The 26,836-nt window shown below is 46.7% G+C and overlaps 3 protein-coding genes and 1 long non-coding RNA gene across 9 annotated transcripts in view; 2 read left to right on the top strand and 2 right to left on the bottom strand.

Annotated features, from left to right (window-relative positions):
• FLCN (folliculin) overlaps window positions 1-2,437 on the bottom strand; it is a 24,255-nt gene extending 21,818 nt beyond the window's left edge. For 2 of the 6 annotated variants that reach the window (XM_085856576.1, XM_085856580.1), the window contains exon 1: window positions 2,321-2,437. The gene's annotated coding sequence lies outside the window, so the exon portion shown is untranslated. Of the gene's footprint in view, window positions 1-2,273 lie in introns of all 6 variants that reach the window. The other 4 variants (XM_085856575.1, XM_085856579.1, XM_085856578.1 and 1 more) reach the window with 3 other exon arrangements.
• A 649-nt stretch (window positions 2,438-3,086) lies between these two features.
• FMC1 (formation of mitochondrial complex V assembly factor 1) lies at window positions 3,087-8,074 on the top strand. Its single transcript, XM_085856365.1, has 2 exons — window positions 3,087-3,344; window positions 7,337-8,074. Exons 1-2 carry the CDS (start codon window positions 3,102-3,104, stop codon window positions 7,541-7,543), a joined length of 450 nt encoding a protein of 149 aa, XP_085712491.1. The 5' UTR covers window positions 3,087-3,101; the 3' UTR covers window positions 7,544-8,074.
• Window positions 3,354-4,668, top strand: LOC147012017 (uncharacterized). The gene is made up of 3 exons (XR_015051607.1): window positions 3,354-3,699; window positions 3,799-4,486; window positions 4,612-4,668. It is a non-coding gene; the product is annotated as an uncharacterized LOC147012017 (long non-coding RNA).
• LOC147012015 (protein disulfide-isomerase-like) lies at window positions 7,684-24,304 on the bottom strand. Its single transcript, XM_085856595.1, has 11 exons — window positions 23,831-24,304; window positions 22,811-23,023; window positions 21,885-22,018; window positions 21,652-21,789; window positions 17,786-17,890; window positions 17,573-17,698; window positions 17,152-17,352; window positions 16,423-16,543; window positions 15,965-16,146; window positions 14,648-14,728; window positions 7,684-8,562 (listed from the first exon to the last, which is right to left on the bottom strand). Exons 1-11 carry the CDS (start codon window positions 24,075-24,077, stop codon window positions 8,404-8,406), a joined length of 1,707 nt encoding a protein of 568 aa, XP_085712721.1. The 5' UTR covers window positions 24,078-24,304; the 3' UTR covers window positions 7,684-8,403.
• Window positions 24,305-26,836: the final 2,532 nt, after the last annotated feature.

The following is a 26,836-nucleotide window of genomic DNA, read 5'->3' as shown; positions in this document are numbered from 1 at the left end:
GGATATCTCGCTGGATCGGGTCCCGCGACGAGCGTCTCCACCGCGACCTCGGTCGCGTTACCGGCCTCTCCTCTCCGCAGCTCCCCGACTCTGACACGAGCGCCCCCTCGACTGCCTTCGCCGCCGCCACCTCTCCAACTCTCCACAGCTCCGTCCAACTGCTTTCTCCGACTCTTCTCTTCTCTTCTCTTCACTGACTTCCAAACTCAACTCCTCAACTCCACTTGACTGACTCCTACTACTTCTTCCCAACTCAATTTGTCCGTAGCCTGATGGAGTACTGCTCTCCCCTCTGGGCTGGTGCTCCTGCCTCCCACCTTTCTCGACTTCACGCTGTCGAAACCAGGGCTTTTAAGATCATTGGCATCTCCCGCAATGAAGCTGAGTCTTTGGGCCTCTCACTCAATCACCGCAGGTTGGTCGGTGGTCTTTCTGTCTTCTACCGACTCCTCTCCAGCCTTGCCCCCCCTGCTCTCTCTGTGATTTGTCCCAACCACATTTCCACAGGGCGCTCAAGGTCCGCCAACAACCCCCTTCTGGTAAAACTACCAAAATCACGAATCACTGCTCATCTTCACTCTTTCATTCCTCTTTTTTCCCGCCTTTGGAATAAACTTCCTCACTCTATTCTTTCCCATTCTTCCCTCCAGGCTTTCAAAACAGCTGTTCACCACCACCTCTTATCTTCCTCCATCCAAATCCTCGATCTTTTCTACCCCCGATAATCCACCCAAGCCCACTTCCTTCAATTCTCCTGCTTTCCTTCCTGAAAGTCCCTTTAATGTCCATCTTCCCCTCGCCATGTTCCCCGTCCCATCCCCATCCCTCTCCCTTCCACAGTTCACCTGTGTCTGTTCCCCAATGTTTTGTCCCTTCCACTCCCGCCCCTCTTGTCTCATGCCTCCTTGCTGTGAGTTGTGTGTTAGCTCTCATACGAGCCTCGACCAAGGTATACAAAAAAAAAAAAAACTTCTCGGTGAGCGAACGCGGCCCTTTATAGCCCCCGGGGCCTCGCTCCTTCACCTTCGACCCTTACCTCTGGCTGGCTCCCCATTGGACAGAGGAAAAGTGGGCGTGAATGCTTTTTGATCCATGAATCTGCATATTGCGATATTACTCCGACGCACCTGGAGGCGGGGCCAAATCGCCCCATGCTCGCTGATAGGACGGAACAGAAGTGGGCGTGAGTCGTTTTTGATCCGATTTCTTCGGAAAGGCTGGTGTTTCTGCACCCGCTGCTCGGTGCGCGCCCTGCACAAGTCCAGTATCGGTGCCCACAAGCGGCGCGGGAATGACGGTGATGCGATGGTTGCGAGAGCGAGTTGTGACGGTAAAGGTCGTGGCTGTTGTTGTGAAGCGGCGTTGCGGTTGGTGGTTGTTGTGTGATGGCTGTTGAGACGTGGTTGGTGGTGGTTGTGATGGTAGTAATGGCGGCTGGTCCAAAATAAAGATAGTAAAAGAAAAACGGCTATCTAGAGGGGTCGCAGCCCGAATGAATGACATTTATTCCATCTAAACAACGGGTTTGGGCCTAACTACACATATACTTACAGAGATATCTCACCTAAGGGACCTGAATGGTGGTTTGCGAATTTCATCAACCACAACAATATATATATATATATATATATATATATATATATATATATATATATATATATATATATATATATATATATATATATATATATATATATATATATATATATATATATATATATATATATATATATATCGCTGGTGATGTACATGTGTGTACCGCGCTGTTCTCCTCCCACCATGGAAAACATGCAGTGTGTGAGTGTGTGTGTGTGTGTGTGTGTGTGTGTGTGTGTGTGTGTGTGTGTGTGTGTGTGTGTGTGTGTGTGTGTGTGTGTGTGTGTGTGTGTGTGTGTGTTATATATTACAGTACATCCTATATGTTATCGTTATATACAACACTATATATTTTTTAAATCAGCTGCTCCTGACCATAAACACTCTACGGACATCGTGATCCACTTTTGTTCTCTGTTGTGACATTACAAGAGTGAAGTCTCTCTGCACGTGCAGTGGTCCTGTCAATCGGACAAACTCTAACATACATACATACATATATATATATACATACATATATATATATATATATATATATATATATATATATATATATATATATATATATGTATATGTATATGTATATGTATATGTATATGTATATATATATATATATATATATATATATATATATATACACACAAACACACAAACACGTCTGTCTATCATTTACTTACTCGTATTTAACGTCCCGACTTCAGCACAACCAGTGAGGAATATTTACCTTTCCTGGAATGTACACAAACATTCACGTGATTGTCACACTCGTGCCTCACATCATTTCCGTTCGTCAGGACGTCATCGTTATCGAGACCGGAAGCTTTCCCCCCTCGTTACTGCGAAGTTCATCTTCGGAATTGTTGTTGTTGTTGTTGTTGTTGTTGTTGTTGTTGTTGTTGTTGTTGTTGTTGTTGTTGTTGTTTCGAACCCGGGATGTGTTCGATTACCAATCAGCTTGTAGAGCGCTCGACAAGTGGCTTAAGCATTCAATCAAGCACTCCGACAAAACGGTTAAGAATAATAAATCAAGTCAAAATTCCCTCCATCTTGTTTATTTAAGTACGGGATTCACTGTTTGAGCGCATTAAAATAACCAGAAAGTTTGAACATGTTTTTCACTCTCACTATCCCTTTTCTCTCCATTCCTTTATGTTCCTCACATTATTACCCGTTCTTCATTATCTTTTGGTCTCGATATCACTGCATCAATCATTCCGTCCACAAATGGTATAATACCGGACTGTGTATCCACCCCCCCCCAAAAAAGTCAATACCAATACACCGCATATAAATGTAAGAAAGCGACAGACTTGTTTTTCATTTCATCGATTTAAATTTTAACATGTGTCGATATTTTGATTAATTTACATACTTTTGCTTAAATGTTGTCTCTAAATAAAAATAAATACGTCTGAAAAGTAGGGTGCCAACGTCAACTCGAACCATTTATATACACCCCGTGTCATCGCAACCAAAATTGTGAGGAATTTAAAACATATCACCCCATGGCAGACTCGCATTCTGCTCTTTGTACATCTAATAACAGGTTCCATTTACGTTGTTTTTATAAAGACAAAACTAAAATCTCGGGCGATACGAAGCTTAATGCCTTATTTGTCAAAGCTGAAGAAGCCATGGCGGCGGTTCATGTCCTTCGAGGGTTACTGCGTGAGTTAGGTCGTGGGCACGGGAAGAGACGGGATCTGCTGGGACATCAGTACATACTACAACAGTACCGTCTGAACCAGGTGTCTACAGAACGTCCGACAGATCTCGGCCTACTCTCTATTTACATCGTCTCCATAAAACGGGGTCTTAAAAACGTCGTGAAGAGGACGGAGGAGGAGGTGAGGTAACGAAGAGGACGGAGGAGGAGGTGAGGTAACGAAGAGGTGGGGTGAGGTAACGAAGAGGACAGAGGTGGGGTGAGGTAACGAAGAGGACGGAGGAGGGGTGAGGTAACGAAGAGGACGGAGGAGGGGTGAGGTAACGAAGAGGACGGAGGAGGGGTGAGGTAACGAAGAGGACGGAGGAGGAGGGGTGAGGTAACGAAGAGGACGGAGGAGGAGGTGAGGTAACGAAGAGGACGGAGGAGGAGGTGAGGTAACGAAGAGGACGGAGGAGAAGGTGAGGTAACGAAGAGGTGGGGTGAGGTAACGAAGAGAACGGAGGTGGGGTGAGGTAACGAAGAGGTGGGGTGAGGTAACGAAGAGGAAGGAGGGGGTGAAGTAACGAAGAGGCCGGAGGTGGGGTGAGGTAACGAAGAGGACGGAGGAGGGGTGAGGTAACGAAGAGGACGGAGGAGGGGTGAGGGAATGAAGAGGAAGGAGGAGGGGAGAGGTAACAAAGAGGCCGGAGGAGGAGGGGTGAGGTAACGAAGAGGACGGAGGAGGAGGGGTGAGGTAACGAAGAGGACGGAGGAGGAGGGGTGAGGTAACGAAGAGGACGGAGGAGGAGGGGTGAGGTAACGAAGAGGACGGAGGAGGAGGGGTGAGGTAACGAAGAGGACGGAGGAGGAGGGGTGAGGTAACGAAGAGGACGGAGGAGGAGGGGTGAGGTAACGAAGAGGACGGAGGAGGAGGGGTGAGGTAACGAAGAGGACGGAGGAGGGGTGAGGTAACGAAGAGGACGGAGGAGGAGGGGTGAGGTAACGAAGAGGACGGAGGAGGGGTGAGGTAACGAAGAGGACGGAGGAGGGGTGAGGTAGCAAAGAGGAGGTAGGAGGTAGCAAAGAGGCCGGAGGAGGTAGCAAAGAGGCCGGAGGAGGGGGTGAGGTAGCGAGGAGGAAGCAAAGAGGATGGTGGAGGGAGGAGGAAGCAAAGAGGATGGAGGAGGGGTGAGGTAACTAAGAGGCCGGAGGTGGGGTGAGGTAACAAAGAGGCCTGAGGAGGTAGAGAAGAGGATGAGGAGGTAGCGAAGAGGAAGGAGGAGGGGGTGATGTAGCGAAGAGGACGAATGAGGTAGCGAAGAGGAGGGAGGAGGGGGTGAGGGAGCAAAGAGGAGGGAGGGGGTGAGGTAGCGAAGAGGCCGGAGGAGGGGGTGAGGTAGCGAAGAGGCCGGAGGAGGGGTGAGGTAGCGAAGAGGCCGGAGGAGGGGGTGAGGTAGCGAAGAGGCCGGAGGAGGGGGTGAGGTAGCGAAGAGCCCGGAGGAGGGGGTGAGGTAGTGAAGAGGCCGGAGGAGGGGTGAGGCAACAAAGAGGCCGGAGAAGGCGTGAGGTAACGAAGAGGACGGAGGCGGGGGTGAGGTAACGAAAGGACGCAGGTGGGGTGAGGTAACGAAGAGGCCGGAGGAGGGGTGAGGTAACGAAGAGGCCGGAGGAGGGGGTGAGGTAACGAAGAGGCCGGAGGAGGGGGTGAGGTAGCGAAGAGGCCGGAGGGGGTGAGGTAGCGAAGAGGCCGGAGGGGGTGAGGTAGCGAAGAGGCCGGAGGAGGAGTGAGGTCGCGAAGAGGCCGGAGGAGGAGTGAGGTCGCGAAGAGGCCGGAGGAGGAGTGAGGTCGCGAAGAGGCCGGAGGAGGAGTGAGGTCGCGAAGAGGCCGGAGGAGGAGTGAGGTCGCGAAGAGGCCGGAGGAGGAGTGAGGTCGCGAAGAGGCCGGAGGAGGAGTGAGGTCGCGAAGAGGCCGGAGGAGGAGTGAGGTCGCGAAGAGGCCGGAGGAGGAGTGAGGTCGCGAAGAGGCCGGAGGAGGAGTGAGGTCGCGAAGAGGCCGGAGGAGGAGTGAGGTCGCGAAGAGGCCGGAGGAGGCCGGAGGAGGAGTGAGGTCGCGAAGAGGCCGGAGGAGGAGTGAGGAGGAGTGAGGTCGCGAAGAGGCCGGAGGAGGAGTGAGGTCGCGAAGAGGCCGGAGGAGGAGTGAGGTCGCGAAGAGGCCGGAGGAGGAGTGAGGTCGCGAAGAGGCTGGAGGAGGAGTGAGGTAGCGAAGAGGAGGGAGGACATAGTGAAGAGGCCGGAGGAGGAGTGAGGCCGGAGGAGGAATGAGGTAACGAAGAGGCCGGAGGATTTGTTTGGGTGCTTGGTAAGGGGGTGGGAATGATGTGCGTGTGCGTAGCATATTTCTACATCCCCTGTGAGATAAAAAGAGACACGGTGATCATTCAAAACTTAACACTACCTCTGTCAGACATGCATGTTGTTATAATAATAGCTGTAGAAACTGTAAGGATGGCTTTTGATGGAGCTCCATGATGGGGGAAATGAAGACGGACGAGACTTCCACCAAATGATGGGTTCCCCCTTTCTCGCCGTCAAATTGGTCTATATCTTGGAATAAGCAAAAGTATCCGTCCTCAATGATGGGAAAAGTTTAAGTTAATCTATTTAAATTATTTCATTGACCTTAAAAAGGTCAATGGTGCTGCACTCTTGGTTTCACTCGGAGCTAAAGCTCTGAGCGACTTCTATTGCCCACCTTGAAATGGTGAAACATCGGGTGGTGGAGGTTGGGTTTGTCTAAAAAGAGGGCAAAACATCGCTTATAGCTCTTAGAGATTGTTTTACTTCATAAAGATCTGTATTAATCTACTTTAATCCAGATGTACAGCTTTTGAAAGGCAGCATGGGAAACGGCCGCCACAAACGGGAGACAGAGGCACACACAGACAAACACCGCGGTTTGCATTATATATATATATATATATATATATCTATCTTCAATACTGCATACATATTTTAAAGTGTTTGTTTATTTGTTGTTCTTTCACGGCTGAACCGTCGCACCTAGAAGCCCCATGTTTTGGGTGTCGGTGCTTCAGAATCTGGGAAAGGTTTAAAGCTTCTGCAAGTTGGCCTTCACATCCGTCTTGAGGCCACCAAAGGCCGTTATAAAGTGTATATTGGGACGTGGCTCAGGCAGTGCTATTCGCAGGCAAAAGGTAACCACCATAAGGCCAATAACTCTTTCAATGTCCAACAGTGAGCACGTAGACCAATGGAAGAAAACAGACCATTGATTGAGTTATTCTCACCACCTGATGTTTCGGGCGGTAATCCTTTGTTTGCTCTTTTGTTCCGACGAAGGATTAACACCCAAAACATCAGCTTCTTCTTGCTTCCTATGGCGATGAGCAAAACTGAATCAATGTTCATTTCATCCATTGGTGGACATATTGATTGAGTAGTAATTTATTATTTTTAATTTTCATGACTATTAACTGGGGTTACTTTAGGGTGGTCGGGTTACAGCGGAAGGTTCTGAGAAGGTTACTTTGGGGTGGCTTCATCATCGGGTTACAGCGGAAGGTTCTGAGAAGGTTACTTTGGGGTGGCTTCATCATCGGGTTACAGCGGAAGGTTCTGAGAAGGTTACTTTGGGGTGGCTTCATCATCGGGTTACAGCGGAAGGTTCTGAGAAGGTTACTTTGGGGTGGCTTCATCATCGGGTTACAGCGGAAGGTTCTGAGAAGGTTACTTTGGGGTGGTCGGGTTACAGCTGAAGGTTCTGAGAAGGTTACTTTGGGGTGGCTTCATCGGAGTGTTGAATTTTGATTTCTTTTGGTTATCTCTGCATGTGGACCAATTCGATAATGTTCCACCTTGTTCTTAAATCAAGACAGCACTAATGACCTAATTCTTCACACACTCTGTTGACTCTTCCAATGACAATAAAACATAGTGGTTCCCTTTTTCCGATATAGATCTGACTCCCTGCTCCTCAACATGATTGTATATGAGGGTAATGACATGTGAATGATATTCAAATGGCAGAAGTTTTTATGCCACCACCTAATGGTGTCCATCTTGCTGTGCCAGGTGACAGAGAAGCGTCAGTGCCGGGGTCATCGTGAAGCTCTCCATTGTGCCGAGGCCTTCCTGTGCCTGCTGCGATCCCAGCGGCGTCTGCTAGAGTTACAGATGGCAAGAAGCATCCACAGGTGTGGTGAGAGCAACACGGAACAGGCGGCTCGGATGGTTGGGTTGATGCTACCCCAAAGACCCACGGGAAGCGATGAGTGTTGAATAGAGGATCAGAAGGAAACGAGCTTCAGGACATTTAAATCAAAGTGATGTGCTTGGTAAGGGGGGGTGGGAATGATGTGCGTGTGCGTAGCATATTTCTACATCCCCTGTGAGGTAAAAAGAGACACGGTGATCATTCAAAACTTAACACTACTTTTAATGTGACTCAAACACAACAGTTTACAATTTGGAGCCAGTACACTCGGATGCATTACAGATCGCTCCTTATATGTGGCAAGTGCTTTATGATGTCATCGCTTTTTGAATGAAATGGTACAGCCACATTTGGTGTTCTCTCTTCGCACCTCCTTCCTGACTCAATGATTCTACTTGCACCTTGTACACCAATAAGTTTACTCATTAAATTTAATCCAGCAGGGGCAAGGAGGGCTTATCAGCAGAAGTTGCATTGTTGCATTCTCCTCTGAAATCTAATGGATGGTCATATTTCCAAATCCCGTTAACCAGTTCTAAAACATAAGCTGTTAACGGACATTTTGTTGAGAGTGTCATTAAAAAAAAATAACCTGACATGTTTGAAAAGCTTGTGTAACACAAATTTTTATTCAACAACATGACATTTTCCTCCTTTGGAAATGCCATGGTGAGAAAGGCAGCGCCATTGTTTTGGTATTACTGGTACTCAGAGTGCCCCCGGAAAGTGATGGCACTTCCCCCAAGCTCAGTGGCTGTGTTTGTCTTATCTATCAGTCGTGTGTGTGTGTGTGTGTGTGTGTGTGTGTGTGTGTGTGTGTGTGTGTGTGTGTGTGTGTGTGTGACAGCTCCATGCCAAGCCTAAGATCCTGTTAAAAAAAAAAAACATGAAGAGGAAACCAATGATGAGGTTGCTCATGCAGGAATCAGAGTTCATCTCTGTTATTGAGTCGACCTGTCCATTCTATAACTTCTTCCCTTGTGTCTTCTGCATCATGATCTTCTTCGTGTTTTTCAACATCCTCCGTGGCTTCCTCCATCATGGATTTTGCACCGACGTCACTTGATTCACCACCCTCTTCTTGCTGCACCCGACACAAGTTTTACATTTGGCTTGGGTTTTTTTTGTATACCTTGTCGAGGCTCGAATGAGAGCTAATACACAATGCACAGCAAGGGGGCATAAGACAAGAGGGGCGGGAGAGGGAACGACAAAACAGAGACAGTAGGAGATCTGTGGAAGGGAGAGAGATGGGGTGGGGAACATCGGGGTATACAAGATGGACATTACAGGAGCTTTCAGGAAGGAAAGCAGGGAATTTGAAGGAGGTGGGTTTGGAGTGGATTAATGGGGGTAGAAAAGATCGAGGATTTGGATTGGGGGTGATACGAGGTGGTGGTGAACAGCTGTTTTCAAGGCCTGGAGGGAAGAATGGGATTGAACAGAGTGAGGGAGTTTATTCCAAAGGTGGGAAAAAAGAGTAATGAAAGGGTGAAGGTGAGCAGTGATTCCTGATTTTGGTAGGTTTACCAGAAGGGGGTTGTTGGCAGACCTTGAGCGCCCTACGAAAATGTAGTGGGGGACAGAGTGGGGGGGGGAGGGTGGGCGAGACCAGAGAGGAGACGGTTGAAGACAGAAAGACCACCGACCTGCCTGAGGTGAGAGAGTGAGAGGCCCAAAGAACTCAGCCTCATCATGTGAGATCCCAATGATCCCAAATGCCTTGGTTTCCACCGTGAAGCCGGGAAAGGTGGGAGGCAGTAGCACCAGCCCAGAGGGGATTGCAGTACTCCATCAGGCTGCGGACGAAAGCTTTGTACGTGGTCAGGAGCTCAGGTGGGCCGAGGAAGGACTTTGCACGTCGGAGGATTCCCAGTCGGCAATTGGCTTTAGAGGCCAGGTTGGAAATGTGGCTTTCCCAGGAAAGATCATGCCAGATGGTGAGACCCAGAAGCTTGAATGAAAGGACTTCTTCCAGAGGATTGTTGAGAAAGTGGATTGGGGGGGGGGGCTCCAAACGGTCCTTTCGGAGAGACGTAGTGAGAATGTGAGATTTGTCAGGCTTGAAAGACATGTTCCACGTGTTGGACTAGTTTGTGATTTTTATCCAGATCTGCAGAGAGTGAAGGAGCTGCTGCTTGCCGGTCTGAGGGATGACAGATGGTACAGCGTAAGGTGGAGTCATCAGCAAAGAGATAAAGAGGATTTTCCAGAGAGTCGGAGAGATCATTGATGAAAACCAGAAAAAGAACAGCGCCCAGAACGTTGCCTTGAACTCCAGCCTAGCAGGAAGAGGGGATGAAAGAATGAACACCCCTCCATTTAGGGCCACACGTTGACTGCGACAGGAGAGGAAGTCTGCAAGCCAAGAGTGGAGATGGCCTTGAATACCATAGGAAGAGAGTTTGGTGAGCAGGGCAGGGTGCCAGACCATGTCAAAAGCATGCAATCTGTCTTGGGATATGGCTCTGATTTCATGTCTGGCATTGAGGACCTCTATCCATTGTTGGGAGAGCAGAAGCAGCGTATCCAGGGTTGAGTGACCTGGTGTGAAACCAAATTGATGATCGGAAATCAAGCCATTGGAGAAGAGGAAGGATTTGATGTCTGAAACGATGATTGATTCCATAACCTTGCTGATGATTGGGAGAAGGCTGATTGGTCTGTAGTTGCAGGGATCTGTTTTTGCACATTTTTTATGCAGAGCGGTAATGTTTGCTGATTTCCAAGCAGATGGCAGATGACATTGAGTAAATGAGAGGGTGAGTAGAACAGAGAGAGGGTGAGCAAGAGCAGAGGAGCAGGTTTTTATGATGCAATGCTCTGCATAAACATTTGAAAGAGTTAAAAACCAACAACAACAACAAAAAATATGAAATACACATCACATTATCTGTGGAGAAGCCAAAGGAAATGCCAGAGGCGACTGCAGTACTTGTATTTCATCTACATTAGTGAAATAGCATTGCCCTTATGTACATACATTATAACACTGTTGGTCGGCAGATTCGTCCAGGCAGATTCGTCCAGTTGCCCGGCTCAAATCCCGGCAAAGCGCATCAAAGCGGTCGTGGTCGCCGACTGATTTTGTCATCCCGGGCCGGATCGTGTGTCCATCCACCACAATACAGTGTCGAGCTGGACCACCGAGCAAATAGATGCTCTGCGCTTATTCGGTGTTTTGTATACCCGATCTCAATTAACGACCGAGCAGAGTCGTTATTTAAGTGCACGGCACAGCCTCGTAATGGGCACTAATCACCCATATCAAATTTGTCCTATAGCAGATGTGCACAATTGCAACCATCAGAGAAACCCGAATTCACTCAAGTGGTTTTATAATGCAATTGGGAACACGGGGCAGGAATATAAGTAGAAGCAAACAACAATCATGAGCAATGAACACCCCTTAACCCTCGACCATATATGCACCCATGAGTCACTTAATTACCTATGCCTTAAGGTCTCAGTCATTCCACAAGAGATAGACAATAGAGAGTGACAGCCAGGAAAGAAAGTACCCCAGCTGTGCTCACAGGGACACAGCTGGACCCTTAATGAGGCACGAGCAGGCAAAGAACAATATCCGTGCTGCAGTCTACTCCCGGCAAGTGAACAGTGGGCATGGCTTGCTGGATGGTCATGATTGGGGGTGATGGGGTGGTGATTGGAGTTCAGGGGAAAACCTCGGTTACGATCGATCGAAACTCCTCCGCCTCGGTTGCTGTCGAAACTCCTCCGCCTCGGTTGCTGTCGAAACTCCTCCGCCTCGGTTGCTGTCGAAACTCCTCCGCCTCGGTTGCCGTCGAAACTCCTCCGCCTCGGTTGCCGTCAAAGGATGGATTTTCCTGCCTAAACTGTCACTGACGGCCCATCAGAACGGTTTAAAACACAAAGAAAGATAGATTACAAAGGAGAGAACATTAAAAAAGGGTGAGTAAGGGATGGCAATTTTAGACACAAACATTAGGGGTGGGTGGACGACATCTTTCTATACATAAAAGGATGCTTATCTTGTATCAATGAGGTTACCTCATGCATCTTCTAATACATTCAACGGGGGAGTACCTACCCTATCTTATGCAAAGTTAGACCTCAGAAGTCAGTCCCACAACACTACCCCCACCTTCCTTCTTCAGACTCTCCTGAGTCTGCATCCAGAAGGGGGAGCAGCATGAGGTCTGGCAGCACTTATCGGACAATACTTATATCGGAAGTTCAGTCAATCAAACTCTTGGGTCTCACTATCAGCCTTGATCTTTCTTGGGCAAACCGCATTTCAAAGTTTGCTTCCAAAGCCAACCGCAGACTGGGCATCCTCCATCATACAAAGTCCCTCCTGCGCACTCCTTAACTCCTATCTACCTACCAGGCCTTCATCTGCAGCTTGATGAAGTACTGCTCCCCCACCTCACATCTTGCTCATCTTGACACTGGAAACCAATACCTTTCAGATTATTGGAATCTCCCATTATTAAGCTGAGTTTATGGGCTTTTCACTTCGCCATCACAGACAGATCGGTGTTCTCTCTGTCTTCTACCGCCTCCCTTCTGGTCTTGCACCCTAGCTTTGCTCTTTCCATGCTTTGTCTCTCTCTTCCCCCCCCCCCAGATTTCTGCAGGGCTCAGACGGTCTACCGTCAACCCCCTTCTGGTAATACTTAAATCCAGGATCATTGCTCACCTCCACTCATTTGATCCTCTTTTTTTCCCCCCACCTGTGGAATGAACTTCTACATTCTCTTCAATCTCATTCTTCCCTCCAGGTCTTTAAGACAACTGTTCACCACCATCTCAGATCGCCCCAATCCAAAACCATAGTCTTTTCTACCATCGGGAACCACCCAAATCACTTCTTCCAATTCCAAGTTTTCCCTTCTTGAAGTTTCCTTCTACATCTATCTTGTGCACTCCATGCATGCGTGTTTTACATCCATTTTTTGTCTGTTACATCCTGATCTGTTCAGTGTACAAGCTCTTCCACGAGCCTCAATGACTATTCAAAAAAAAAATACAACTCCCCACCCTAGTCGAAAACCCGCTCGAAGAAAAACTCGAAGTTTTTGTGACCCATGTGACTTAATAAAAGCAAAAGGGCCCATGTGGCCTTTGAATAAAAGAAATGGTACAGGGAAAGGTCTTTGGCATTTCTGGCCCAACAAGAAAATGATGGCATAAAAGGTGGCAAGACATGACGAGTCAGTGACATGGCTTGCAGGTGGCATGGCTGGCAGGCAGGGCGACAGGTGAGATGTCCAAGCTGGCAGATGTGAGCTGGCAGCAGCTAAGATGGCTGGCTTTGGCCCTAACCTACCCGATACCTCGCTACCCCACTAATCCCCCTTTCTAATCCCGACTGCCTACAACTCAAAACGAATCTCTCCCTCCCAGGCCCATAATTTCATTAAACTCTCTGATCTCCCGGGAGGAGGCCAAAGCACGTGCTGTTACTATGTGAGAATGAGGTGGTGTGGCGTCACATGGATCACTGGCAGAGTAGCCCGAGGGGTGGGTGGAAGCTGGAAGTAGCCCGAGGGGGGTGGTTAAGGGGTAGAAAGGGGGGGGTGCCTAACCCTCCACTAAATTTGGGACTTGATGAGTCCTCGCATAAACCAATTACCCTGCTCCGCTTATCTCCAGCAGCCGTAGACATCAAAAATGGTGTGATGGGGAAGCATCTCTTACGATTCTAGCATTATCAAAAACACTTTTTTTTTATCATTTTATCATTAATCCCCTTCAACTGTGATTCTATTCAACCAAATTTACCTGCCACTCCATGTGCTCATTCTCTATCATTTTGGGCCTGGCCCTCAATTTTTCTCTCTGTACCTTTGCACAATATCATGGCTGGGTGGTGGTGTGGCTCCATCTGCAGGCCTCTTGCTTGCTCTCAAATGGGGCACTCCTGGTGCAGCCACCTTACGTACTACCCTGCTCCACACCAAATTCTGGGGGGCCCTCGGTGGCTCCCACATGTGCCCTCTCTGGTACATAATACATCAGGTCCTCTTCCTCGGTACCCAGGCCTACCTCAAAATTTTTGCTGCCTCTCTGGCCTTCATTCTATCAGTGCATCAGCACTGGGGTGCCATTCTGCAAAATCCTACTCATGATGAGCCACATCCCAGCCCATCAATTTCACTTTTGTACCCTACAAAATCCTACTGTACTTCTTTCAGCACCAACATGCCAATGGCATCCACATTCTGAAACAGCTGAATCTCCTCTTATCTACCTAACTCTAAACGAGGATTCAACTCCACAAGGGTGTGTGCTTCCTCTTCATCAACACATGTACACCCTCTTCACACCATGCATTCAATCCACATTCACAAATAAATTTTGCTCACACACGTCATCACATTCACCTCATCAACAACCATTCCCTCCTTTCATTCTGAATCATGGGATGCTTAATTACCTCTGCCTTAAGGCCTTAGTCATTCCACAAGAGATAGACAACAGAGTGACAGACAGGACAGAAAGTACTCCAGCTGTGCCCCGAGGGACACAGTTGGACCCTTGATGAGGCATGAGCAGGCAAAGAGCAATATCCGTGCTGCAGTCCACTCCCGACACGAGAGAAGTGGACACAGCTTGCTGGGTGGGCATGGCGGAGACCACAGCAGCAGAGGGAGGGTCCCACAGTACAGTACCCATGTGCAGCTTCCCCCAGTGGGGTTCCAGGCTTCTCCTCTGCCCCACGTGTGACACCCATAGATTCTTCCCTCACCCTCATCGTTGACGTACTTATTCCCTCCCCTCCCAGCTACGATTGTTCCAGGATCAAAACTCCTCCGCCACGGTCGAGACCGAAGCATGGCTTTTCCCACCTATGCTGGCGCTGACGGTCTGTCAAAATGCTTTGAAGCATATATAAGGAAGATTACAAAGGTGAGAACATTAAAAGGGGTGATTAATGAAAGGTGGTTTTTGACACAAACATTCAGTGTGGTAGACATCTTTCTATCGATAAAACGACTGATATCTCGTGTCACAGTTAAAATTATCTCACGCTTATTCTAATCCATTCACTTTGGGATCCAAGTTAGCCCCCTATCATATGCAAAGTTAGCTCCTAGAAATCATTCCCACAACAATATGTTCTGACCAATAAACCTTTCAAAATGGAGGAAGACTTCAAGCATTCTGTACTGCAAACTGACCTGTGTGGATGCTTCCTGGACCTCTTTGTTGAGGTACTCAAGGAACCCATGCAGATTAAGTTCTCCCACGTAGCTCAGCACCTGGAGAAGAAACCTGAGAAATTAGCTCACATTTTACAGTTCTGATGCCTTTAAAAATGGCTTCAAATTGAATCCCAACTCGTCTTTGGTTCTACTCCAATGATTCAAGAGGAGGACAACTGAACATGCCATTGTTAATGAGAGAATAAGGACCATCTATGTGCAGTTACTTGAGGTGCGGGGTGCTGTCACATCAGCTTCATTTTGTTTGCCTTGGCTTGATGTGTAAGGTATGCTGTGTCCAACAGGATGGTGAATGTGTGGTGTGTTTACCTTTAAACTGTAGAGTCTGGATTTGATTCCTCACCTAACTATATGGTGCCCAATGACAATGAGACGAGGAGAGAATGCTGTACCTCCAAGTAAAACGAGAAGGCTCAGCAATTCAACAGTGACCCCCGACATCGTGGACATCATGTCGTTGCATTCATGATATTACCCTCATTGAATTTAATCGGAATGGAAGTCATAACTCGGTTCTCTGATACATTTACTCAGGCAGACTTGACCCAAACGTGGAAACAAAAGACATTAAAATGTCTTCCCCAGAATGCCCTGCGTCAAAGGCACAGGCAAACGAGTTGAGTACCGATACCAGTAAATGCTTGTTTTGCTGTTATTGACACAGCAAATGCCAAAGCAATTTGAAATTGTGCCAATATATAATCACTTGAGATTTGCATTGCCATCTTACGAATGCACATATTTGACGGTGATTAAATTACCGATTCAGTCTGCTGGTTGCGGAAGTAGCTTTGGTGATGATGCAATGCCCCTCCACCCCCCCTCCCAACACACAGATCAGGCTGCAATTTAACATTTGGCCAAAGTACCAGCACCTTTGGCCTATATTATTTTTCTCAGGTACTTCATGGCGGGAGGAGGAGGAGGAGATTGGGACCATACTTTGTTCAGAGCGTTGGTGCTGCTTAAGCAGTCTCCTTGGCTATTGGGCACAATCCTGGACATATCGTCACTCCGACACAGGATACCAGCATGCTGGCACTCATTTTCCCAACCTCGGAAGGCTAACATGCCGAGTTAAACCATACCTGGTATTAATTCAACAGCTGAGCGGGATTTGAACTCAGGACCCTAGGATCCAAAGCCCACCATTCTAACCATTAAGCCAACATCAGCCATGGCAGACATGGCTAACATTCGGCATTCAAACCTGATTATGGCTCAATTCAAGTGTGGGATACTAGATAAACCAATGCCTCTTAACCAACTCACCTGCTGTTCTTTCCCTGCAGGAAAGAATCTGAGTGAAGGGTAGCCGTGCACTTTCACAGCATGCATTTCATTTGCGCTACCATCAAACTTGGCAATGACAACCTCTGGTCGATTCTCGAGCTGTTCTGCCAGCTTCTCCCACACGGGCACCAACGACTTGCAACGCCCGCACCACGGCACATCTAGGATACACCACACAAGGTCGCACAGCTCCACAGGCTGGATTGGTTGTCCAACGGTCAAGCCAGTTACGACAGTCCAAATCGACCAGATGGAGATAGTTTTCTGGACACGATTTTTGAAACCACCATAAACCAGTTGTTTTTATGGTTTCATAAGAAATCTGAAAGTTCAGCATTTCAGGGGCAGCTGCAGCTAAACATAGTGTGTATGCACAGAGAGATACAGGTTTGAATTACAGTTGAAACGTGAGAGTTAATAAAGAAGTGAAAACGTACAAAACAAAACGAAGACGTTCTTCCGAATGTCGAGTGCAACTCGTTCAAAGTTTTCCCCAACCAGGACCTTCACTGGCAGCGAATCCCAGTCCTCAGGTAGTGGTTGACTGGCCAAATTGGGCTGTGGGTAAAGATACGGTTCGACCGTCACAAACATTCAAACCTGACACGTACAGTTACAGTGATGAAGCGAACCATTGAAGCAATCTATTCTGCATTATTGCCATTGTCTAAATAATGCCATTTCAATGGAGGGATTATAATGAATGAAACCTTGCACACAGGAGAAGGCCACTGGCCTGTGATGCCTGTGACATTATCCACACCCCAGCACATCCACCGACTTGCACATAGTGCTTAAACAGGGAATTTGGCCAACAAGCTTTGGCCTATTGTTTTTGAAAGATACAGTTGGATGTTCAACATCAAAAATCGAAATGTAAAAGGAACTAGCTTTCCGTCCCCATCTGAAGAAAGGTGTGTTTAGGAATGCATCGCCTCCTGCTACAACATCGGAAATAGTTTGACACCGTTATGGATCAAACCTGGACAAGAGAGCTCAATGGCAAGTGTGCTGCTAATCGAGGTAGCCTGCAATTCCCATTGTTAACATTTGATGCACAGTCACAGTCTAAATCCACCAATGATGGCAGCTAACCCACAATAACCCAAACACACCACACAAAAATATGTCCATGGATGACCCACACATCAAAAACAAATTCTTACTTTCAGTTTATGGCCCAAGAAGGCCTCACAGAACTCATGCAAGGTTTCCACGGCGATACCCTCTTGTGCGTCCAGATAGTACTTTTTCATGTCAGAGTCGAGCGAAATGAGACGGACGCTAGGCCTCTCTTGCTGCACACCAAAGTACTGCAGCAACCTCTCGTTCGCCTTGTTTCCGATGTCCACCGTGAGAAACAAGATCTGTGGAATGACAGTGATTACAAAAGGCGAATCCTGTGGAAATGTACCAGGAGTTTGTCAAGCCTGGAAACATTGCAATTTTAGTTGAAGTCCTTCACTTGAGTCTTACTGTTCTGATGAATAAAATTAGAGAAGTTATAATGGAAACAAAGTTGGGATTTGAACTCAGCACCTTTAAATCTCCCAACTTAACATCTGAACCAACTACCTCAACTCATACCTTCCCACGAAAGTCACGGGCAGCAACTCTCAGCTGGTGCATCCTCTCTGGAAATGACGGGTCTTTGTGGTCCATGAAAAGGAGGAGGTGGGCCTTTATATCACCCCCAAATATCTTTGTGGTTGTCTGGAAGAGGAATAGGGCAAATAAGATTTGCATAGGTCGCTTTGGCAAAACAAAACTTCCACCTGGTAACTTAAGATCAGCTCTTACCTTTTCAGTAAACTCCATCACAAGGGGAAGCTCATTGGCTCTGACAAATGATGAGATCGCCTCCTTTGTCATCTCACCCGAATGGTCCACTCGTCCCTCATCAAACTAAGGTCAAACAGCCAAGAGCATAATACTTATTCAGGATAAATTATTCCATTGCATTACTGGCCGAACAGATTGAAGGTATGAGCACTTACATCCGAGCTGTCTAACCTGGGTTCTATTCTCAACCGAACTATATAAGCTGTCATCCTGGTGTTTTTTCCTGAGTGTTTTGACCCATTGCAAAGTCCTCAGGTTTAATGGCAAAAGTTTTTTTCCAACAAGACTTCTGACAAAGTTTGAGTCTCAATACAAACTTCCTGATCGAGTCCACCAGCTAAAGGAGTTCTTCTTCACAGTGAACATGTCCTGGATGTCATGCAAATCAAATCTGTCCACTCTGACTCGTACACCAAAATGACATCAACAGCCATCAGGTCTGGATTTAAGAACACACAATTTGCCTCTCAGTGAACCTTCAAGTACAATTGTTTTTTAAAACACCAATGGCAATGTTATGGTTCAAGTGCACTCACTACGCTGTCGCAGAATAAAGTTCCTTTTTTGGTTTAAAGCTATGAATACACGAGTCGTTAAAGATGAAGTGACACTGATAACAGCAATGATATATCCAGTGAATTAGTTTTTTTACACAAGATATGGTAAAGTGTTCACATTTAAAATTTTGAATTTACTTAACCTTCCAAAATCAATTTAAACTTTCAAGGCCTTCAATATTATTGGAATCTCCTGCGATGAAGCCGAGGCTATGGGACAATCACTTTGTCATCACAGACAGGTCGGTGGTCTCTCTGTCTTCTACCACCTCCTTTCTGGTCTTGCACCCTCTGCTCTTTCCATGGTTTGCCCCACTCCCCCAGGTTTCTGTAGGGTTTACACAGTCCACTAGTAACCCCCTTCTAGTTAAACTACCTAAATCCAGGATCACTGCTCACCTCCACTCATCCGTTCCTCTTTTTCCCCACCTGTGGAACCAATTTCCACATTCTCTTCAATCTCGTTCTTCCCTCCAAATCTTCAAGACAGCTGTTTACCACCATCTCAGATCATCCCCCATTTACAACCATGAACTTTTCTACACCCGTTAAACCTCCCCCACTCCTGCAAGTTTTGCTTCTGTATCCATATTGTCCACCCCTTGCGTACTCCCCTTCCCCTCATCGTTACCTGTATCCCTTGTTTGTCCTTCTCCGTTTATTTTCTCCCTCCACCCTGCTTTATGCATTTCCCTATTCCCTTTCTGCTGATCCTTTTGTGATGTTGTGCCCTGATCCGTTCTGTGCTCTGGCTCTTCCACGAGCCTTGAGTCTGTTTTTAAAAAAAAATTTAAGCCATAATATGGAGGAGTTTATTCATAGAAAATATCCTACGAAAAGTTAAGAGACATTGCTTTACTTTTGTGAGAATGTCCCACACATGTAACCATGAATAACGTCAACAGACATCGTATAAAGTAAGGGAAGAGTCTCATGATAATATGTAAATAAACATCATGCTGTTTCTGTTTAAGCCCTAATTTTGAGGAATTTGTTTATATGTAGTTTAGCACCTGTTACAGTTCTCTCTTATGGGTTGTTGTGTAGTGATTAGTGGGCAGCTTCATCAAGATTATTTCAACCATCCGAGTCTTCTACAACACCTCGGTTGAATTAACACCAGGTGGGGTTGACTCAGCGTATCATCCTTCCAAGGTCAGCGGAATGAGTACCAGTATACTGGGGTAATAACCATTCGGGGGAAACCTGTGTTGGAGTGGCAACCAGTCCAGGACTGGACTCCTTGCCAGTGAAACTGCCTCAGCAGCCCTATGCACCTTTACCGTGTGAAAGGAATTGTATTCTTATTATTACACATAGATGTGGTCAATGTATGGTGTCACGTGATAAATAGGTATCCTGAGGCCTCAGAATGTGCAAAAAGGTTTTAAATGACAAATCCAAGTCCACATTACTCAAGTTTGTTTAGTGCAATGAACCTATCCCTTAATGGTGTTACAACATGTTTATGGCAAATAATTAATTATTGGAGGGGAGAAAAAAAACCCATCAGCCGTTCGGTCCACCATCTTGGTTTCCAGATGCTGTTTGCAATACGAGCTGACCAGGCCAGCACCGACATTGATTCTTTAACATACCTAATGCCAACTGCTGCATACCAAACTGAATTGCAATAACCAAGATAACTCACTCATTACACTTTTTACCCCGTTCAAGCGAAACTAAAAGCAGGGTTACTCAATTGGTTCACTTTGTCTGCAAACGTCGGTTTATGATTGAGGAATAACTTAATCAAAATTGAACGTTATATTTTGAACACGAATCGGAAAACAAACCTGCCATTTAACAGTCTCTGAATTCGACCCGCTCACACATGCGCAGAGAGGAGCGAGATAAGCTTTTAACCCTGTCTGCCTGCCTGGCAGTCATACAAAATTGAAAATCATTCCAAACCGGAAACTTAGTGTGTTTAAGGATGTTCTAAAGGACACAAACAGGCATAAATAACTAATGTAATGTGTTAGATAGGGTGGTGTATAAGACATTGCATAGACGGCGGTAAACTTCCCAAAAAAAAAAAATTTCCACAACCTTTAAAATCTTTATTTCATTTAAATCGAGTTATATAGTTGAACACTGGAGAACACAAATCGCTTTGTTATCATTTTCAACACCCTTCCGTTTAGCAGTACTTTGACATGTCAAATAAGGTGGTGTATAAGACACTGCATTAACAAATAAAGTGGTGTGCAAGAAACTGCATCAACAGCAGTAAACTTCCAGAATTTATTTTCTACAGCTTACAAAATCTTTATTTATTTCATTTAAATTATACACTTGAACACTGCAGAACACAAATCACCTTTTTGGCACTTTCAAAACCCTTCCGTTTAGCAGTACTTGGACAAAATGTTACGGCATTTTACGTCACCATGACCAATCAAATTTGCGGCTTTGAGATCCCACCCATGTCCTTGTATCTCAAGACTGCACGGGGTAAGGTGTTCTATGAACTCTCATTTTCATCTGAGACCAACCAAGCCGAAGAAGCGGAAGTTGTGCTTGAACATGAATCAAAGGGTAAATATCTGGAAAAACAGAAACTGGAAACCAAGATGGTGGATTGAACCCGTACCCCCCCCCCCCGAAAATTTTCTGGTGGTAAACGTGACAGCTTTGGGTCCATTGCGACCGTAAAACCCGAAACAGCTAAGGAAAGCACTGCAGCAAATGTTGAAGAATCTCACAACTATATAGAATGTCCAAAAATGGGAGCAAATATTAGACGACTGTGATTATTCGCATGGAGATCTTCGTATGGACCTTACAAGATTTGCATGGACCTTACAAGATCTTAAATGGTTGCACTTAAAGGCCTGTTGTACATTGTCAAAGAAATTGTAAGGTTGGTGTTGGCCTAACGGTTAAGATGGCTGGTTTAAGATCTTAGGGTCTTGAGTTTGAGCCTTGTTTATTCTATTGAATTAACACCAGGTGGGTTGACTCAGCCTGTCATCCTTCCAAGGTCGACAAAACGAGTACCAACTTACTGGTAACGGGGGCACTGTATCAGCAGCACAGCCACGCTTCCAGAAAATTATGTAACCAGCAGCCACATGCTGCATATGAAATGACAACAATGAAATCGTGTTTCCCATGACTTTTGGTAGGGTACTGTCTCATCTTCAAAACAACAAACAACAAACAACATAACCCAGGACACAGCATTCAAAGCCAGGAAGATGATGATGGTTATGAAAGTAGAATCCATTATTCCTAAAGAGAGGGTCATCTCGCTTAACACACCTTTTTAAAGAGGACCACTGTGTCTCCACATAGACCAAACTGACTGGCCGCTTCAGCACTGGTGGTTATTCCAAATGGGATGATCTCCTCCTCGTCTGCGGCTGCCATAAAATGACCTGCAGCCTCCCCTGCCCCATCCTGAGAACAATATGGTACGGGGCGGTCCTGACACATGGAGGTTTCTCAAGATCCCAGATCGATGGAGGTTTTAGATCATTAATGTTAGGCAGTACCTTGAAGAAGCCAACAACCACCAAGTCTAATGAGGACACAAACTCAGCAGTGGCTTCTCCATCAGGCAAAACTTTAGCCAAGGCGCTGAATCTTCGCCTCAGCCAGGCATACATGTCGGTGGCGGTTCGTGCACCTGCAAGCAAATGGCACTACCTTCAGACTTTCCATCCCTGTTATAAGGGCAAATTGATGCTTTCGTTAAATTTTTTTAAATAAATCAATCAATAAAAATTGGTCTTGTCGTGTTGGGCTGAAGGAGGACGGAGGTTATGTTTTCACCCCTGTCTGTTTGTCTGTCTGTCTGTGAGCAGGATATTTCAAAAAGTTAAGGACAGTTTCAGATGAAACTTGGTGGACAGGTTGGGTGTGTGACAAGGACGAATTGATTTGATTTTGCTGAAGATTTGGATAAGGATCCGAGAATTTTAAAATTGATTCTTCACCATTGAGTGATCGGGCCAAAAACTATATATAGCACGATATTTCAAAAAGTGGTGGATGGATTCGGATGACACTTAGTGGTTGAGTTGGCTAGATGGCAACAACAAGCCGATTAGATTTTGATTGAGGTCTGGATACAGATCCGGCCTATCAGTGGGATACAAAACGTAAATCGTTCAGTCTGGCTCTACCGAGTGCCGTTCTAGTTTTACCTGTGATGTGCCAAATAAATGAGTAATAAAGTGCGGTGACGATGGATACAAACATGAGTCTGTGGTGCACGAACCATTACACAAGTTCGAAACAATTTTAAAGGCCCCGTTATACAACAAGTTAAGGAGGATGACAAAAAAAATATGCAAAATATTTTGGGAAGAGGGAGGAAAAGAGGAAAGGCTGGGGATGGGTGTTCCAAAGAAAAACACCCTCAGCTGTGACCTGTGTACTCCTGAGATGTACGACCCTGTTCTGCCACTCCTATTACCTGTGTACTCCCGAGATGCGTGCTTCAGGCCCTTGCGTACAAGGCGCAGTGCAGGAAATCCACGCACATCAAATTCATGAGCAAGTTCGTTTTCTGTAGATGCGTCGATCCGTGCCAGGGTCAAGATCAATGGCAAGGCTTCTTCACGCAGCCTCACGGCAAGCATCTCAAACTCTTCCACCAGCGCTGTGCACTGTGCGCACCATGGTGCCGCTGCACACACCGATTTTCATTGAAAAAAACCTGTCATGTTACATCAAGGGTGGTGTGTATATATATATATATATATTATTTTTGGGGGTGGGCTGAGGGTTCAGACACCTGCTTCGGTGGTGTCTGTGTTTGTGTGTGTGTCCCCAAAAGGTGTGGGTGTGGGGTGGGGTAGATGATAGGCGGTCACATCCCTGGGCTTCAAAATCCCACCACGAGCATATGGATGGCCCAACTAAGTAAAAGTTCCATGTCGTGGGACAGAAGTTATAGTCTGACGGCCAGGAGCACATTTTAAAAGTTCAGTGCAACTCCTCCCTTAATCCAGTATGCATTTATTCCAGGTAGGAAGGAATGAAGGATTCCTCAACGCCAGCCAGATTTTTTTTTTAAAACAAAAAAAACTCTTTTCATCCCAAGGTAGGTCATGAATATGTAAATCAGCAATTAAAATTCAAACTCTCCGCAAGTTTGAAACTTGAAAAACGCTGACGGGACCCGTCGCATCGGGTACAAAACCACGTCCTTAAGCCAGGTAATGGTCGCGCGGCGCCATTGAATGAAAGTCCAAAGTTTATACACATTTAAAACTTCTTTATAGAGAGAAGACTTATTAATTTACATTTCTCGAATGGTCCGTCAATCGTACTTTGGGCAAGTAATTGCAAATAAAGTGGTGACCGATGATTCCAGGCTCCTTGTGATCATGCAATGGGACGTGCTGGGGGTTAAAAAGGTAAACCAGTCATTCGAGGAGTACTTGAACAGTACAAAAAAGAAGATATCGGGATATCAAGTTTAAAGACTCACTAAAGAGCAGGAACACCGCGGGATGCCACTGCAACACTTCATCCACTTCGGAACGATGCAAGACCCGAACTTGTTGATCCCCGGGGTCTCCGGGTCTCCGACTGTCCCAGAACTCCGCGGGCTCTCCGACGTCCCAAATCTGCCACGGGTCGCTCAGCTCGCCGGCTCCCAGGGAAATGGAGTCACAGTCTCGGGGTCGAAGCAGCAGCAGAGCCATGAGGACAAGCGACACCGCACGACGAGACATCTGAACAATCAGCTAGAGTTCCCTCCCTTGCTCGCTTCCGATTTTGACTTTCGTTTGTGCGTTTCGGGAGCGTGTAAACATTTAAAACCGCCTCTTACAGACTCGTTCGTCTGTGTAAAAGGTGAAATAAACACTCGCAGTGCTCGCCCGTGCGTGTGACTTCAGCCACGCGATTGAGCCAGACGTGGCAGGTGCATTTGGTTCATCCCACTGCCTCCCGCAGGATGTGTCACCTCCTGTGGATTGGTTGCCCCTTGTCGTGAGGGCGGGATCGGAGACAGGTAAAATTACAGGTAAATCTCGTGGTTACTTTGACCACACCCACAGACGTTGTTTGAATAGCACTTGTCATTTCATTGCGAATTCTGAATCTAAAAGCGAGGCACGCTGAAATGCCACATTAAATAGTCATATACATATATACAGTATAATAATTATATATATATATATATATATATATATATATATATATATATATATATATATATATATATTGTTACGGTTGTGGAAATTCGCATTACACCATAAAGAGTCCTCAGGTGAGACATCTCGATAGGTCCATGTGTAGTTAGCCCACACCCGTTGTATAGAGGAAATTTATGTGATCCATTCGGGCTGCGATACTTCAGTTTGCCATTTTTTCTTTCTCTATTATTATTTTCGACCATTAAGCCGCCAACAATGCAAAAAGCCACTACCCTTACCTTCACAACTCCATCCCGCAAACATCGCTTCACCGCCGTTCCCAAATGACACCATAACCATCAAACCACCACCGAAAACCCTCCACCACCTTCGCCTCTCTCCTTCACAAGCAACAACCGCACCACCTGTGAACACTGAACGTCGGGCTGTCTAGGGCCCGTTCGGCGATTGGTGCCAAACGCACCGAGCCGCGAGCGCGAATGGCGGCCTTTCCGAGGGGAAAATTCGGATCCAAAAAGCTTCACGCCCACTTCCCCTCCGTCCAATGGGCGAACGTGAGGCGGCTTGGCCCCGCCTCCAAGCGCGTGTATGTGAAGTCCGTTTATGCAAATATGCGGATCCAGGGAGGTTCACGCCCCTTTTTGCCCGACCAATGGCTGAACAGAGGGTGGCGTGGCCCCGCCTCCAGTCGCGCTTTCATCCACATATTTGCATATCAACTCCTCCTGAGACCTATAAAGAGACGAGCGCAAGGTGACTCAAAAGGAGAGTGAGGAGAAGAGTGGGGTAGAGGAGAGTGTGGAACTGGTTGGGAGAAGAGCGGGGCAGAGCTGAGTGGAACTGAGAGAGGGGGAGTCGAGCTTGGAGAGAAGTTGCGGAGGAGTTGCAGGGAAGACGGCGGACGGCGACGAAGTTGCGGTGTGGGGGTCGCTCGACTTGTCGTGAGATCCAGGCCGACCAGCCATACCCCTCTCCCTGAGCATCAACGATTCCCCCCCCCATTCGCGCTGAGATAGTGCCGAGGGGGGCCCCCGTTCCCCCCCCACCCTAAACGTGGTGCCAACGGGACCGCTCGCGCGGAGCACGCCAGAGAGGACTCTCCGACCACGCCAGGGCACGGAGTCGGGGCGCAGCGGCGTGAACATTGCGGCTTGCCCGCCATCGCGTCACGAGGACGCGGGTAAGACCTCCCCGGTCTCGTGGACCCGGCCGATCTTCCGGGATCCACGTTCATTTGGTCTACGGGCCTGTCTGCCTCCTCGCCTATGATAGTCCTGGGGCTGATTCCAAAATTTTGAGTTTTGCTGCACCCCCCTGCCAACATAGGTTTGATGGTTTTTTCATGTTATATCATCTATAGACATCTGATTTCAAAACATTACCCCTTTCAAAAAGTGTCCAAATGACCCATTGCAAGACATTTCATATAGTGACACGTTTTGGCAAAACCTGACATTTTTTTTTTGCAGTATTGAGTATTGTAGCATTCGTATAGGACAATATTGTTGGCTTCAGGAAGCATTTTGTATTGTGCTGAGGCATTGTAACTTTATTAAACCTGCATGGACGTTTATCGAAACCCTGAAAAACATGTTTATTACTGAATAATACACATATTAACCCTATTTTACACGGTGGGGGGGGGGGGCATATTTGTTTTCTGCCTATACCGTCGCGACGGTTAGAGGTATGACTGAAACTTGGTGACGTTTATCCTATGTCATTTCTAAAAACGTGTACCAAGTTTGGGAGCAATTTGTCTAAGGGGGGGGGGGGTTCTTACTCTAAAACTTACCTACTAAAAACATGGAATTTCGCCAAAATTAATTATTCTTGACGTCAGAATTAGCTCATTGTTGAGGAAAAAATTAAAATGAGTTCATTTTAATAAAATAAGCATGTGGCAGTAGCAACTGGCCAAGTTTCAGGTTTCTAGCACGTTCCCATGTCATTTCAGACCCCGTGTAAAATAAGGTTAAAAGACCTATAGACTAAGCAAAATCTTACTTACCTGATAAGAAAAACTGGATTCAGATGAATTGTTCAATGTCCTGTTCGTCATCTGTCTCATCGTCGGATTCCAGTGGATCAATGATAGTTTCTTTGGAATTCCCGCACTGGTCAGGCTTGCATCTGCATGCTCTAGTGCAACTTAGTTGATTCTGTCTAGAGGAGCACCTCCGGTCAGCACAACGCAGACACCGGCAGCTAACACATTCCATGACAGATGTCGGGGCAGGAGAAACATCTAACCATTTGATGGTGATCTCGTTCCTGGCTACATCCCAGCCATGACCATTTGGAGTGGGTACATGTGGGCAGTTCTCGAGACA

Source organism: Eptatretus burgeri, chromosome 15 (assembly GCF_056783735.1).
Source record: "Eptatretus burgeri isolate ZD-2024b chromosome 15, Ebu_testis_v1, whole genome shotgun sequence".
NCBI classification, from domain to species: Eukaryota; Metazoa; Chordata; class Myxini; order Myxiniformes; family Myxinidae; genus Eptatretus; species Eptatretus burgeri.
This window is presented reverse-complemented; position numbering and strand designations above follow the sequence as displayed.